Source organism: Ictalurus furcatus, chromosome 16, assembly GCF_023375685.1.
Source record: "Ictalurus furcatus strain D&B chromosome 16, Billie_1.0, whole genome shotgun sequence".
NCBI classification, from domain to species: domain Eukaryota; kingdom Metazoa; phylum Chordata; class Actinopteri; order Siluriformes; family Ictaluridae; genus Ictalurus; species Ictalurus furcatus.
The window spans coordinates 18,883,910-18,901,585 of record NC_071270.1 but is presented as its reverse complement, the minus strand read 5'-3'; the positions used below and the strand labels follow the sequence as shown (position 1 = coordinate 18,901,585).

The 17,676-nt window shown below is 39.4% G+C and overlaps 1 protein-coding gene across 1 annotated transcript in view; it reads right to left on the bottom strand.

Moving 5' to 3' along the window:
• Positions 1-2,542: 2,542 nt before the first annotated feature.
• tln1 (talin 1) overlaps positions 2,543-17,676 on the bottom strand; it is an 84,245-nt gene continuing 69,111 nt past the window's right edge. The window contains exons 46-57 of the mRNA XM_053646253.1: positions 16,857-17,040; positions 15,132-15,257; positions 14,182-14,298; positions 13,473-13,658; positions 13,272-13,379; positions 10,459-10,564; positions 9,605-9,729; positions 8,896-9,021; positions 8,656-8,718; positions 7,980-8,162; positions 4,873-4,998; positions 2,543-4,050 (exon numbers count right to left, since the gene is read on the bottom strand). Of these exons, the coding sequence (XP_053502228.1) occupies positions 3,916-4,050; positions 4,873-4,998; positions 7,980-8,162; positions 8,656-8,718; positions 8,896-9,021; positions 9,605-9,729; positions 10,459-10,564; positions 13,272-13,379; positions 13,473-13,658; positions 14,182-14,298; positions 15,132-15,257; positions 16,857-17,040 (1,585 nt within the window). The 3' untranslated portion in view covers positions 2,543-3,915. The remainder of the gene's footprint in view (positions 4,051-4,872; positions 4,999-7,979; positions 8,163-8,655; positions 8,719-8,895; positions 9,022-9,604; positions 9,730-10,458; positions 10,565-13,271; positions 13,380-13,472; positions 13,659-14,181; positions 14,299-15,131; positions 15,258-16,856; positions 17,041-17,676) is intronic.

Here is a 17,676-nt window from a genome sequence, read left to right as displayed (position 1 = left end):
TTTAAAGTGAAGATATGTGGTTATGGAAACAGATTAATGATGGGAACTCATAATGATGTGAATATTAGGATTGAAGGATTTGAGATGTTGGGTGGGTGTTAAAATGATCGGCATCTTGGACCCAGGTCATGGCAAGGGAATGAAAGAAAGAGAGAGAGAGAGAGAGAGAGAGAGAGAGAGAGAGAGAGAGAGACACCCACACAGGCTCGTTAAAATCTGACCATTAGAAAATAATGTTGGAGTCAAATTAATTATTATCCACAATACAGGTTGTCACTATATTCTCCATACATAGGGCATATTAACTTTTGTTTTCTTCTTCTTCTTTTTTTTTTTAAACAAAATGTCCTCCAAAAGTTTTCATACTTAGCTTATATATTATAAATAAATGTGTTTTATATATATATATTTAAATATATATTTATATTTATATATATTTAAATATGTGTGTGTGTGTGTGTGTGTATATATATATATATATATATATATATATATATATATATATATATATATATATATATATATACATACACACACACACACACACACATTTAAATATATATAAATATAAATATATATATTTAAATATATAAATATATATTTATATATATATTTATATATATTTAAATATGTGTGTGTGTATATATATATATATATATATATATATATATATATATATATATATATACACACACACACACACACACACACACACACACACACACACACACACACACACATACATACACCATATAACCTTTAAGAATACCTTTGACAAAAAAAAGAACGTACTGAAATCATTCTCATGATAGCTGTCGCAAGGTTGCGATGGACTTGAACAGGAAATATGGTAAGTACATCACACACGACACGGTTGCCAAACTTATTAGCAAATTCAGAAAGACTGGAAGTGCTGTGGCTCAACCAAGAAGTGGAGGTCCACGAACATCCACTGATGAAGGCACAAGAGACAAAGTGCTGGCAAAGACTTTTGGGACACCCTGTAGAACCAACAGCCAGTGGAGTGCAAACTTTTGAACAGGATGATTAGTATGAATAGTTATTTTGTTTAAAGATCTCTCCCCCCCCCATTTAGTACTGCCCTTCAGACGCTAAATAGTTACATGTCTCCCAGAAGACAAAATACTAACAATTTACACCAATCATCCTGCTGAAAAGTTTACACCCCCTGGCTCTTAATGTATCGTGTTGTCTTCTTGAGCATCAGTGAATGTTTGCACCTTTTGTAATAGTCGTGTACGAGTCCCTCAGTTGTCCTCAGTGTGAAAAGACGGATCTCAACATCATATAGCCGCTGTTGGAAAGGGCTCAAAAATGCAGAAAATGCTGGAAAAGCAGAGAATGTGCAGGACCTGGAGGATTTTTCTGAAGAACACTGGGCAGTTTATCTGCTCAGGACAAACAAGGGACTCATGGATAATCCAGGTAATGACATACAGTATTAAGAATCAAGGGGATGTAAACTTTTGAACAGGGTAATTTTTTTTCATAAATTCAGCTATTATCTCGTCTTGTGGACTATAGGTAAATATATGCTTCATGAAATAGATTATTCAGGACAGAACTAAATAAAAAACAACATGGGATTTTTATGATCGTCTTATTTTGTTAACAGTATTAAGATTTAGCAGATTCTGCAAGGGGTATGCAAACTTTTGGGCACAACAGTATATGCAAATTTAAGGAATGCAACACATGCTTACCAGAGGGAAAGGGTGGCTAGATTTAGCCGTGTGGATGTTTCCAAACCACATATTTATACTTGCTAGTTTTCTTGATGAAAAGTCAGCGTGTGCGTCTACACGTCGTCCTTCTGAGCGATCCTTTTTTTCATGGAAGGCCCACATCAAGCAGCAAATTATACCATAAACATGTACTAGGTGAACTAATCACTGAAATAACTGATTTTATGATTTCACAAATGCAGAGTAAATGAAAGTAATATGAATTCAATTCCTACTCAGGAATGGTCACTATAGTTGCAGTAAGAGATTTCAGATCATTTCAGATAACAGTCCAACCATATACACCTCAAAGAAATCTGAGCTAGTGACAAATGACACAATATCTACAGACTATATTGCCAAAAGTTTTTGGACACCTGACCATCACACCCATGTGTGCTTTTTGAACATCCCATTCCAGATTTAGTCCCCATTTGCAGTTACTCCACTGTTCTCAGAAGACTCTCCTTTAGATTTTGGAGCATGGCTGTGGGGATTTGCTCATTCAGCAAATCCGAAGAGAATTTGTGAACTCGGGCACTGATGTCGGTCGAGGAGAAACGAGTACAGGTTTGGGACCCTTAGCTCCAGTGAAGAGAAATAGTAATACTACAGCACACAAACATCCATTACAACTGTGTGCTTCCAACATTGTGGTAACAGTTTGGGGAAGACCCACATATGGGTGCGATGGTCAAGTATCCACAAATCTCATATAATATAAATATAATGTATGATTTTTTTTAGGATTGCTTTCCTAGTTAAAAAAAAAGGGGGAAAAAAGATACACAACAATATCCATGGAAGAGTGAATTTATATGATCTTGTTAAGTTAGACAAAGAATGAAGTGCACATAAAATTGGAAAATGTATTGGAAAACAGTTATGCATACACACTTATTAAAAAAACAAAACAAAACCACAACATATGCAGGCACTTTCAAATGAACTGAATGCAATATAGCTGTTTTGATCAAACATGGCTATTTAAATTTCTGTGATAGTACTGTTTATTCCAAACACTGATAAGGGTTTTATTATTTCATCAACTATTTTCAAATTACTGTCGTTATGTGAATGACGTCGTCATCTGTATAAACATTCAGACTACAAATACTTTGATGTTTGAAAATCAGTTCGTCAATATTAAAAAGGGAAGCCATTTTGTAGCACCATATTGACCAATAATTCATGATTTGACACAAAAAAAAAAAGAAAAAGAAAAGAAAAATATGGCTTTTTGTACTCCATAACAGACAGAAGTTTGACAGAATTACCAGTAGGCATAACTGTTCTTACAAACAACAAAACACTGACAAACGTGTATTAACATAAATTTAATAGAAGATAGCATTTGTAACATTTTCATAGCTTTATTACTCTTTTCTTTTTAAAAAAATGATATGTTTTCTCTCTGAATTGTTTCAACGCAAAGTTAAATCATTGCACTGCTGGTCCAATTGGCACAAATATGCACGCAACTGTTCCTGATTTAGATGACCAGGAGAAGGCATAACCGACAGCCTTTATCACCAAACCGCATCATCTTTGGAAGCTGACTGAATGTCACAAACAACGCCCCCCCCAATCCCGAAGTCACTCACAGAAATGGTCAAAATATCTCTTACCACACGCTTTGGTCATCCGCCGGACCCCACTATATATCTCCACATAATGATCAGTGACCGAGAAACCATTTAAATGCTCACATCTAATTATTCAGCTCGTAGAAAATACTACTGTCCAACACAGCCAAAGTTCTGTGAAATGAGTACAGATCATTAAAAACAAGTGTAGCTCAGCTAAGGACCCATGCATTTTAGGTACATCAAACTAAATCTAAATAATCTACTACTAAACTAATCATATTGCTCTATTAAAAGCGCAGTTACTTGCATACAATGTGCAAAAAAACCCAAAACAAAAAGCCAAAAAGAAACTGGTGGCACGGTGATGCTCATAAAAGAGACAAATAAAGAAATAAACAACTTAAAATAGATATCCTGATACATTTGTTCACTTTTTACCCCATTGCATCGCTTTAATTATTTAGCCTGGATGTTACTCCAGCAAGCCTGCAAGCCTGCGATCGTAGCTAAACACGTGAATAGAAGAAGCGCTCAGGTCTGACAGCCCCGAGTGGTGTATCTGAGTGTGTGTGAGGAGCTCTTCACTGCTCATGGCCATCCTCCCTCAGCTCTGAGGGTAGGAACTTATACTGCTGCTGTCGGATCTGGGCTAGCTTCCGCCTGGCTTCATCCAGCTCCCTCTCCTTCCTTAACATCTCCTCCTGAGCAGCAATGATCTGTGTACACACAAAACAAAAATAAATAAATAAATAAATAAATAAAAATTGTACCACTGTATTAATCCCATCATACATAAACATGTGCAAGATAAAATGTAAAATTGGGGTTCACCAAATGTCCGTATTCAGGTCATACCCACGGTTGTAAATAATGGAGCTTAATAAATATAAATTGTTTGCAGCCACTGTGCGTGAGAGTCACTGTTTATTTAAACACACGCACACACACACCCCACAATGAGCCAATTATGTTACCTCAAAAAGGACTCTGACGTTGTGTTAGTACCACCAGGAAATGTACAAATCAAATTTGGTAAAAAAATTTTTAAACAAAAACAAAAACAGTAATGATGTTGGGGGGAAAAAAGCATGCGAAGATTCAGTTACACGTTCTTGGAATGGGGAAACCCTTTGGGATTCGTTTATAATAGCACTTTTATAGTGGGAAAATCAATGACCGTTACACATGTGGAGCATCAGTGGATGATTTGGGTCCAGAGAAATTATGGCATTGAACACTGTAGGCATAATCCCACTTGAGGATGGCGCTTAGAGTTTGCAGCTAAACAAAAAAAAAATCATTCCAGTCCCTACAACATGCTCTCTCCAAAAGGCACAGCACCCTCCATCAAAGAGAGAGAAGCTGTATTTTTGAACATGCCGACTCTATTCATTTGCGCATAACCATAAAAGAGTTCCCACATTTTACATTGAAAAAATGTGTACATACAAGTTACACCCATATTCACATGTGCATGTCATTAATAACTAAGGGTCCAGCTCAACTCAAGCAGGTGTTGCGGACTCTCTTTGTCTTACCTGAGCGATGCCGCCCACCATCTTGCTCTTCACCATTACAGCCTGGTCATCCTGGGCGTCAAAAGCAGCCTTCTGAGCCGCCTTCACTAGATTATCTGAGGCCTTCTTAACAGCGTTGCCAGCAGCCTGGAGAAGAAGAAAGCATCAAGAATGTTTCGAAACTTTCATGACATGTGTTAATTTATTAACAGTACTACAGAGCTCACTCTATGTTCAATCTATTTGACCCAGCACAGAGTTCTGCCATATCAATGTTTTTACACGTTATTCTGTTCTCCACTTGGCTTATGTATGTTCGTGATTCACTACATTATAGTGTTGCGGAAACACTCATGGAAACATCACTGGTTAGTAACAATTCGTTACACATTCTTTGTAATGGTGCACATTTCTAAAAACAAAACCATAATTTGAACCCATAGGCCTAAATCTCCAAGCCAACCAAAGGTCAGACACTTTAGGCAAAGTTGAGCCAACTCAAGACCTAACTGCTATCTTAGTGCATCATACATCCTCAAACATGTATGATAGGGAAATGCAGACCTCCTGGAAAGACTGTGGTGAACCATAACACTGCTCCAGGGATGTCTTTAAAAGGCAATGCGGAGTGAATGAGTAGTTTGCCGATGATTCACTCGAAACAAAACACACATCTAACTGACTCCTCTGGCAGCTCTTCCTCAAACATTTTTTTTTCCCGTTTTGCCTTTTGAGGCAGTGATGGCAAAAGATGTCTTGCTTGCTTGCTACTGGAAGAGATTCAATGCTCTGCCTGTACAAGTGTCAGGGTTTTAAATTTGTCCTCTTACCCAATACTAGCATTAGACTGGCCAGGACATGAGCCATAATCTCACTTTGTTGCCTGGGTACGGCACTGTCAGATTGGAGAGAGATATATATATATATATATTGTTTATATTTTAACATCAGCATGTAGTATGTTACTGCTAAGAGGCTCACTCATCTGAACATTTAAAGCAACTATGACATAAGGCAGAATAGGTACACCAGTGTATGAGACAAAGCTGGTGTCCATCCAAATTTCTTTTTTTTTTTTTAAAGCTAAAATGTCCATATGACTTTGTACTGATATAAATGTGCAACTTAAAATGCATGCACAAATACTGAGAAATATTCACTTAAATAGTTAACACTTAGTACTCTCGTTCTTTGTGCTTCCTTGTGTTCTCTTCACAGTAGTGTTTAGGTATCCGTTAACAGTAATTTTTCACCCTACAGCCACAATAAACAACTGAATTAAGGACCTATACAGTACTGTGCAAAAGTTTTAGGCACCCTATTTTTTTTTAATTTTTTTTAGTACAAACGTTGTTATAGATTTTTACATTATCGAGTCAATACAAAAAACATTTTAGATTCACAAACATTAGATTTCTAGCACAAAATTAAATGTTACAGGAAAATGTATGTTTGTCAGTATAGAAAACAGCATATTATGTAAGAGAGACTTTTCAGACCAAAAATAAAAAAATAAAACACAATGAAGGCTGCTGGGTTATGCTGCAAAAATAAGAAACAAGTACGACAGTCAAAGTCTCCAGAAGAACCGTGACTGCTTCTGCAACATGCTCAATAAAACTTAAAGCTCATTTCCTTATAAAACTACACTAACTGTACCGGAAACTACTATTTTTATGTCAGACAAAATATCGACTTTGTTTCATTTACTAATGTTTACTGATCTTTATAGTATTTTTTTAGAAACATTTAATTTCATTATTTTGAAGGCATCTATACTCTACAGCATTTCTTTGCATGTGCCTACAACTTTTGCACAATACTGTATGTCTTGACACATTATTTGTTCCTAAAGACCTAGAACAAGTCCTAACACACTTTGTGTATCTCTATCCCAACCGTCTGTTTATTCACTCTAGTTTGTATTTACATGATCTCTGTCAAGAATGAAGAAATGCTAATAAAACAAGAAATGCTAATAAAACACAAGAATATGCAAGATGTTCCTTCTATTTGTGAGGAAAGTGATAAATACTCTATAACCAAATAAAAAGTCATACGAATGGCACATATTACACACATTAATCCCTCATATTCTCTCCAGGGGGTATAATAAATAAATAAATAAATAAATAATTCCTATAATAAACATCTTGATCGATCCGCAATGCTAAAACGCTCAACAGGAGTCAACTGTCGGCCCTCAATTATCCCTGACAGTCTCAGAGTGAAGAAACAACGTGGTTGAGGAAATCCTCGAACCACACATATGAGCAGGGTACAGCTGCTGCTACACATTCATAAGGGCTAAGACTCTACTGAATGAATGGGAGAACTTGGGACACCATAGAAGTGCCACAGTCTTAAGTGGATTAGGCTATTTGCAGACTCCCAACAGGCTGGCTATTGATACACCTTATAATTAATTGAGGAAATGCTAATGGTTGGATGAATACCCAAGACAAAAATAGGCTAAGTACCAATAAATGTGCATTTGCTCAAGTTAAACACTACATAAACATACCTGCTTATAACAGTGCAATATCAGAGTGACTGTCCATACACTTAATTTTTAATGTAATGAAAAGATTTAAAACCAAACAAACAACAAAGCTAACAGTACAAAACTGCTAGCTGATCCATGCTGAGGTTTCCCAGAGAAAACAACTGACCCACAGGATGTGTATAATGGAACTAAACATAGAATGACCTAAGCTTAATGGGACAGTTGGACATGGATGGGATTGCCATGTAAGCCTAGACGGTAAGACCAGAGACTATTCCTGGCTCCAGATGCACCTCTAGCACCACACACACTTTATTGTTGTGTGGATGGATGGAGAAAAAAAAAACCCCTATGAGTCTTCGATATCAGAGCATCAGAGATCGAGTAGAAGCATGTGACACACAAGGAACGGAATTGAAATCGGAGAAAGAAACAAAGAGAGAAAGAATAAGAGAGAACAATGTGTGTGATACAAGGCATTAAAAGTCTCAGTGACTGACTTGTTTTTTTTTCCCCTAGTCTGTGGCTTTTTCACTGCTAGCTGAGTGTCCTAGGTTACTGCTCCTCCTGCTGAGAGTACGTACTCTCAACTCGTTCACCTTTACCCACATCCCCAACTGACCTGCAGTCTCTTCATGGTTTGCGAGTCCTGGTCAGCCTTGACCTTGCAGGCCACAAGAAGCTGAGCTGTGGATGCAGCCACCTGTTTGGCTGAAGAAATGAGCTTCTCCTCACTAGCATGGCCTTGTACTGCTGAGTTCGCCGCCTCACACAGGTTATTGGTTGCTGCGGCAACCATGCGGGCCTGGAACAAAAAGTATAAGCATGGTTACATCATCAAATCTTTAATTTATCTGCCTACTGTGAATATCAGGTAAAATATAATGCCATGCAATGCTATTTTCCCAGATGAGAAAGGACGCTTTGCAATTTGAATATTCATAAGAGCTGGATTTCTTGATGATGGTAAAAGTGAAGTCCGAGACCACATCCGTCAGAGATTAAGCTAGAGGAATCTGTTTAAAAATTATATTATTCAATATAGAAAATGCGAATACGGTCTTTAAAATAAGGACTGAGTGACAAACAGCCATTAAATTAAACGTTAAGTTCCAATTGGTATCATCTCTTATTATGAAGTGACCTTTACAAATATACAAACAATCTTATCCAAGAGTCCAATTACGGAGACATGCTACTGTTTGTGTTGCAGGGCTTTCAAACACCATCTGCCATCTCTGAAACTGATGGCCCTAACTGTATGCGGGAGACATTTATCCAACCTAAACAGCACTTACAGCTGAAATGAGACCCTGAGACCACTGTCCATCATCAACTGCGTTTGCTGGGATGGCGCCGACCTGAGCAGAGGAGGCAAACACACAGATATTATAAACAAATGTCTTTTTTTTTTCCCCTTAAAACTCCAAATCTTATTAACCCTGCTCATTTAATCCAAACACCACCATACTATGTGCTAAAATGGACTGCCATTATGTCTATTGCACAAAGTCTTGGTATATGAGCGGTGCTCTCACCTTGCCCTGGGCCACCAGCTCTCTCTGTGCGGCAGATGCCGCCTTCACCAGCGCACTAGTGGCTGCAGCGATGGACTTGGCTGCCTCCAGAATCTGCTCCTCAAAGTTCAGGCTCTCGTCAGCCTCCTGTTCAAAAACACAAGCCAACGCCACCATCATTTCTGTCACATGGCAGAGATTTTACTGGATTTTTTTTCAGCGTGATGAGCATGATGGATGAAAAACGGCACAATGGCACCAGGGCTTATTGTCTGATGGCGTTGTAAATGAAAATGATTCAGAGCATGCTGCATATGAGAAATCGAGTTATCAAGAAACCCAGATTTTTATATTTCTTACAATTTCAGGTTTACCTTTCTTCCCAGGGCAAACTGTGTGAAGCAAACGAGAACAGGTAGACATGTTGATTCCCAGAAAGTTGCAGTCACAATGCATCAATATCAAAGCAAGACAAAGCCCCATTTCAACCTGCCATGCTAAAATGTCATGGCTAATGTAGCATAATGGTGTATTCCAGCTAATAATGTGATCTTGGACATTTCCCCTAGTCATCACCTCAATCACTGGAGGGCTTTCCCTCACAGTAAGAGCACCATTAAATGTGGTAACCCAGTCTAAGACTGAAACTGAACTATGGAACAGTTAAGCCTGTAGCAGGTGGCTGGCTTGGGTGTGACAGAGCTGAAGGCGGTGGAAAAAGCCCGCTCACCTTGGGCTTGGCTCGTGGTTTCAGCTGCTCCAGTTTCTTGGCGGCAGCTTCGATGGCAGCCGCTGCACCCAGAAGCTCATTCTCTGCGATGACTGTGGGATCCTCGGGGTCCACCCATTCAGTGCCTGCCAGATAAACAGAAAAGCTGGAGATTAGGAAAGTAATGCTGAATATGTAATCAGGTTAAAAATTGGTAGATGGGTCAGGTATGCCATTTTAGATCTTTCGATCTCGTCTGCTGCGTGACGAAGGCGTTATTATATAAGAGCATTACATATGTCTGAATTTGGGGGATGAATTTTATTGAGAAAGAATAGATTTTAGAGAAGTACAGACTGATAGAAAGATCTATATAGATTGACATATAGCATGTAACTTTGTGCAGGTTTCGATAGACACGTTGGATAGGGTTTTATGCTCACTGACTTTTACTGTGACCGCTGAACTTCTTGGTGTCCCATCATAACTTCTCTTCTTATGTTTTACCCAAACAATTTGAAAGAATCAGTAGAACCAGTTATAAATCTCCCATCCACTATCACACAAACATGCACATCACCAACTACCCTTCAATACTCCAACACTCCCGTCATCTGTTAAATTGAGATGTGTGTATTAGCACCTTGACTGAGCTGTGGGTTTGTTTCTGTGAGAAAGAACAGAGGGTATGTGCGAACGTATGTTGCTTTCCTAACCAGGTAATAACAAAAAACCCACACAATGGTATATATGAGGCATCATATATACTTAACCTTGTGGGAAAACCTGGCTGTGGGTGTGTGTGAGAAAGAACACAGTGTAAGGCTAGGTTTGCAGTGCATCTTGTAGCTATAGACATGTTTTTATTTCAGTACCTTTCATAGCTTCAGCTGCCTGGATGAGCTCAGTGACGGAGCCAGCCACACGCTTGGAGAAGATTGCCAGCTGCTGCTTCAGATCGTGAGTTGGCTTTTGGATAATCTGCAGAAATATGAAGAAACAAGTGAGGAAATGGACGACACCTAGTTTTCTGCATTAGGGGAGAATAACAGCCAATAAAGAACATGACATAGTGGCTGAATGTTTAGTAATACAGTGCATGACTTTCTTTCTTACAGCAAGCGTCCATTTTATCTCAAACTCAGACCAACATGTCATCATGCACATACTGACTTCACGAAATACTACCATTTTCTTGTTTTACCGACACATTTTTCTTGTTTTGTGAGTGTGTGTGTGTGTGTGTGAGAGAGAGAGAGAGAGAGAGAGAATGTCCTCAGAGTGTCCTTTAGAGCTGTGCTGGTGAGTGTATAACAGGTGTTTGTAATTAGTTTGGTGGCTACGAGGGCTGGCATGCATGTCACTCTCTGCCCATTCAAATACAGCACTAAGAAAAGCCTCAGCCCCAGCAACACACACACACACACAAAGAGAAAAGAATAACACACACTCCCTAAAATAACTACACACCGAGTTACCATCAAATCAATATCGAACACATTGCCTGAAAGCAGACGAAACCTCACATGCACACAAACAAAATCTCAACTTTATACATTAAAATGTTCAGCTGTCAGAGCTTGACATCGGTTTCTAACGTAAGGTATGGAGACATTTCAGTTCTGATACTATCACCGCATATTCAGGTGCCTGGTTAATTCGTTATGATTACACAGTGAAACCATGCAAATCATTTTCATTAAATAATTCACTGCATGTGTGAACCACCTTCATAGTATGATCTGTAACTAACTGTATTGAACTTTATCATACAAACAAACAGAAAATGGTTTTATCTTTTAATCTATAAGCCTACATTCCTTTACATATATAAATCTTTGAATAATAATAATAATTAAAAAAAACACTTTTTGGGCAGCATTAGCTTCAATTTCATAAGGTGTTCATTAGCATTTGATCGTACTTATTAAAAAAACTGACCCTACAACAGCATATTTCTGTGGATAGTCAGATAGGTATGACGCTCGCATAGCACATTACTCACTCCTCAGTCATGCATATTGTTCTGTAGAAAACAAACATTTGAGTCCACACTGTTGTATTAAAACAGCAATACTCAAATTCTTGAGCCGTGTGTGAGTGGATAAGAATATCTCTTGGGGTCAAATGCTGTTAAACTGTTCGGATACACACAATGAAGGGCACACACTCGTGCAGATCAATCAGCTCCTACTCACCGGCTACCACAGTGAACCAACACACACACACACACACACACACACATATATATATACACCCCAGTAGAACAGAGACAAGAGATTAAAAGGGTCAGGAGAATACTACTCGCAAGTGCAGGTTATTTAAAATAATAATAATAAGAAGACATGGTCACATATACATTACAGCACAGTGAAATTCTTTTCTTCGCATATCCCAGTTTGTTAGGAAGTGTGCCACAAATAATGTTTGACAGCTTGTCAAGTACCCGAGCTTAATCTACACAGGAAAATGGATACAGTGTACTTGTAACACACTTCTAGTTTTTCCTAGTGTGCTGATAGTAAGGGCCTTTTCACAGTGTCATTTCCTAACAGGCCATTTCAGTTGATATTGTAGCACACCTGGTTGAGTGTGAAAGCTGTTTTTGAACCCAGGTATGGTCCAGAACATCTAAAACAGCTATATAAAAAAACAAAAAACAAACGTGATTTGGACTTCACCCCAAGTGAACTTAAGTGTGGAGCACACCATGTGTAAAATAGCAATCCACTCTTGGGGCCAAGTATCCAATAACGGGATGGTTTAACATGTTCATTAGTTCCTGGTTTAAGATTCAGAATGGTGGGGAAAGACTTCTTGTAATATGTAGAATAAGTACCTTGTCAGTAAAACGGCTTTGAATGAAAGTCTTTACCTCAGATACTGGCATGTACCGAGCAGAATTAAAGAGACATCAATTAAATAACTAATGAAATCAATACCTATTATCACAAAAACTGTGCACAGAGAAAATTACATAATGTTACAACTGCTGTGCTATCAATCAAACAGTTCAGAAGCGTTTCATTCGCGCAAAAACAAGCCTGCAATATCCATTCATCCATCCATTCTCCACACCACTTATCCTACACAGGGTGGCAGGAGCCTGAAGCCTATCCCAAGGAACTGGGTGCACAAGGCGGGGGATTCACACACTACTGACAATTTGGAAATGCCAATCAGCTTACCTACAAGACATGTCTTTGGGGAAACCCGCAAAGCACAGGGAGAACACGCAAACTCTTCACACACAAGGCGGAGGCAGGATTTGAACCCCCAACCCTGGAGGTACGAGGAAAACAACCTAACCATTAAGCCACCGTGCCCCAAAGCCTGCAATAATGAGTTCCTATTCAAACGAATCTACAATTAGCCCTTGGTACAGACTTGAACATTCAACAAAGTGTGAATACACTGTCAAATATATGATACGGTCAAACATGATGAGAACGTGCTTCCACTGCAGACCACTAAGGGAGACCGGAAGCAGAGATTTTGGCCCACTGCTGCTGGAGTGCTACACCGAAATAACAAGCAGCTCAATGTCAAATGACACTAAGTATTCCACACATGCCATTAACGACACCCCCAGAAGTCTTGAGACAACTGTGTGTGTGTAAAAGAGCAAGGGGATCTCTCTGACTGCAGCAGCTGTAAACACTTGAGTCAGTAAGGGGCACTAACTTACCACAAGCACGTGTTCCAGGAGAGCCAGGTAGCCGGTGGCGCACTCCGTTCCGAAGCGTAGCGCACGAGTCTGTACCTCCTGGTTTACCTCTGGGTGGTAAGCTGCTTGCTGCAGGGAGAGAGCATAAAAATAATAATTACGTAAACAGGACGAAAACTCCAAGCTGAGAGCTATGGGCTAGGCTGGAAGAGTTTGTGTCACCTTGCAGGAGTGCAGCATTTCGGCGATGGCTCTTCTGCTCAGGTTGGCAGTAGCGATGATGTCCTCCTGGCGACACGAGTTTCCAGCAGCCACTGCTTTGGCTGTGGCCTGTGTGATGCCTTTGGTCATGCGGATAAACTCCTCAGGAGTAGCCGTCTTTGGAGGAGGATCTAGACTGCTGAACACCTAAGGGACAACATGACACGGAGTCATCGAAAACCGTAACAGCCCAGTAACATTCAAAGCAGGACCTCTAAATACTGATTTAACGTAACTACATGTTATTGTTTAGTATCATTATCTCAGCATCATTCCGCAGCCCTGCTGGACTGATCAGAAGGTGTTCATTCATTTTCTCTGACGATAGCGCTGGCTGTAATTCAAATCACAGATTTACATTAATGTGCTCGTTCTGCTCCAGATAATCCAAGGCTAAAAATAAAAAAAATTTAAGCACTCTTCTCTTTAAATAAGCTAGCGGACCACACGTGCTGTTCTGGTATCATCAGGGTTTAAACTTGGATCTCCTAACATAGTTAACACTTAAATAAGGAAATATTAAAAAGCATTCAATATTTCATTTCAGTGACGTCATCAGCTACCTTAAGATCACAGCTGTCCTGACCAGTCACGGGTAAGCTTACTAACTTTTAAACTGGTTTAGTCTGAGCTTTAATGAGTGTGAGGATGAAGTGAAGGAGTTCCTCACAGTCAACTCCTGCTTGATGTGCTCAATGGTGGCCTCCAGTGCCCGCGTGCCTTTAGTAGCCTCGTCCTCCACAGCCTTCACTGTCTTCAGCAGGGACGTGACGTTCGTGACCATCACCTAATGACAGCAATCAGTACTGCGATTTAGTGAGTGCAAGTCTCCATATAATACAAGCATATATGACACAATTAAGGCATAAGGAATGTAAACAGAAATGATAAATAAATAAATAAATAAATAAAAAGACAGTATCTTATTGAATATACTCCAATAGTATCACCAGTATTTGCCTGGCCCGATTTTATATGAATTTATTATCACCCAGTATTCAGGTTCCCAATCTTTGAAGATGATCCCATTCTCCATCAGGTCACTAACCACAGCAGGGATTTCTCACCAGCAGGCAGGCTCGGGGAGTAACGGAATACATGTAACGGCGTTACGCGATTAGGATACAAAAAAACGGATAACTGTAATCCGTTACAGTTGCATCAAAAAACAAACCAATCAGATTACAGGTACATTTTGTAAAAAAAGAGAAGGGAATACTAACACACTATGGACAGCTACTTCATTATATTAGTATCCTCTTTTTAGAAAACCAGAATATGGTCACCCTAACATTTGTGATGTAATGTTACCCGCATCAGGGACAGCAAACTTTTATTTATTTATTTATTTTATTAAAAACAAATCCAAACACCGTAGATGTATTTAAGCTCTAAAATAAGCTTCGAGTTTAGGTCCGAGTGGCTATCGGCTGTCACACAGCGAGTTCCCTTCTGAGTTTGGTTTATCCTCGTCACGGTCATGTCAGCTTGCTCTGTAGCAATCTGTATCTAGACCTAGATTTCTGTAAAGCTGCTATGTGACGGTGTCTGTTGTTAAACGCGCTATACAAAATAAAATTTACTTGAGCTGATTAGTGAACTTTAGCACCAGTGAACTACCTTTGCAGAGCTCTTCAGCTGGAGCATGGCCGGATCGTCATGAGGCTTGCCGGCTGCTGCCTTGGTGGCTCTGATGAGGTCACCCAGAGCTTTAGCCACATCTTTGACCGCGTTGATCAGGACCACCTGTAGCAGAGAGCACAGCTTTGTTACTGTGAATAGCACCGAGAAGACCAACACTGACCTCTACTGTCCACACACATTCACTCACACGGAAGTAGTAGTGTACTAACTGAAACACGGCAATATGGACGTAAACACAATCAAATGCGCAGCAGTCATGAATGGAAAAAGAAAGAAAAAAACAAAAGGTATTCGTGGAGTAGTGATGTGGGTACACGTGAAGTAAGCAAATGAATGTTAAGCAAAGTTCAAAATCGCTTCAATCTGACCAACATCCTGTTGACTGATCATTTGTGCTCTGCAATAGAGGAAAGTTGACAGCATGTAATATAGAAATATACTAGAATTATTACCATAAAATCTAATGCCTAAATGGAATTTTGTACCAGACAGTACAATATGAGGTTAATGATAAGGGGAGCAGGGTTGTGATATAAATTCAGGGACTCCTGTAGTGAAGAATAAGCCTTGTTAAACTGAGTTAATGTTAAACAGCAACAGAGCAGGAGACACACTGTCTGAGCATTCTCATACCAAACAAACCTTGTCTAAAAAAAAACAACAAAAAAAAACAAACAGCCAATGGCAGAAAGAACAAAGACCCAGATTGACTTTCGTTAGTGGCCTTCAGGACCGTATACAGCCGCACAGTCATAAGAAATAGATATAAAAATCCTGTATGTATACTTCACTGTATATTTTTGCCTCAGTGGCCGCTTGTGCTTTTCACTGAAGTAAACAATAAACTATTTCCAGCATTTTCAAATGTTTTTTCCAGGAGTTTCTGAATGTTGCCATAGAAACAAGAGGAAGCAGAACTGTGTGCCAAAATGCAGTGTGCACTGCCCGTGTTCTCCATAAGGCCGCAAAGAAAACCATGCTGGCCAACATGTGCGTCTTTCTTCATTCCCGTAAGACAAACATGAACACACACACACACACACATGTCCTGATGAGCAAAGAAAACACACACAAGCAGTACCCACATCCTGACCAACAGGAAAGCCACAGGAAGAAAAAAGTGTCTTGTTTGTCAAGAAGAGAGCAGTTTGAAAAGTGGGAAACAAAGAAAGAAGAACTGAGTGCAACAACACGGTCTGTCTGCACAGTAATTTATCCAAGACAGACTTTCAAGAAGGATGGAGACTTGTTTCAATGACCGTATCGAGAACATCAGATGCTACAGATATTAAGAATAATTTTGCTCAGACGTGCTGAGAAATTAAATCAGCATGTAATAAAAGAATATTTCACACAGCTAGTTAAAAACCAGCAGGAGCTTATACAGCTGGTACCAGCATTATTGGCACCCTTGGTAAATATGGGTAAAAATATGTCTTTGTGGTTAATTAGCTTACTCTCAAACTAAAAATGAGAGATATATAAAGAAGTAAATTATTCAAGAAAACTAAGAAAGTAAGACAGGATTGTTTTTATCCCCCCTTAGAATAAATGGGCTTCAATTAAAGCTATACTTCTCTCATATTTTCAGTCTGAGGTTAAGCTAATTTACCAGCAAGACCCCATACAATGAATCTGGAGCTAACTGTATAAAGGAATAAAGAAACGAATTTTTCAGACAGACATAAAGGACAGCCGTACCTGTGTCTCGGGGTCCTCAGAGCCCAGGCTGGCAGCCCCCAGCTTGACCACGTCAGCCAGTTTGGTAATGGTGTTGACTGAGGACTGGGCAGCCTGGGCCAGCTTCTCCTGACTGGCTCCTGCTCCAGACACCAGCAGCTTGGTGTCCTCTACCAGAACTTTAGCTGTCTTCAGGATGTTCTCTCTGGAAGGTATGGAGAATATTAAGATTAATAACATAATAACAGTGAATAAAGCAGTCCAAATCTGAGGGGAAAAAAATAAACTGACTGTCTTAAGAAAATGGGGAAATTAAATTTATGAACTTCCCTGTCTGGAGAACTGACCCAGACTCAGGCAAGGGCAAGAAAAAAAATAACTGAAATGGATGAATTAAGATGGGGATATGTGATGTGAAGATGATGATGGTGAGGAAGATAGGAGATGGAGCCTATTATGTTAAAATATGATAATAGATATACTCAGTCATCCAATAGAATGCGTATTTCATTGTTCTTTACTAACTGAATAAAAAAAACTATAAAATGAATAATTCATGAATGTAACCATATATAGGGCGGCTGTGTCTCAGGTGGTAGAGCGGGTTGTCCACTAATCCTAGGGTTGGCGGGTCGATTCCCGGCCCACATGACTCCACATACCGAAGTGTCCTTGGGCAAGACACTGAACCCCAATTTGCTCCCGATGGCAAGAATGCCTTGCATGGCAGCTCTGCTACCATTGGTGTGTGTGTGTGTGTGTGTGTGTGTGTGTGTGTGTGTGTGTGTGTGTGAATGGTTGAATGAGACACAGTGTAAAGCGCTTTGGATAAAAGCGCTAT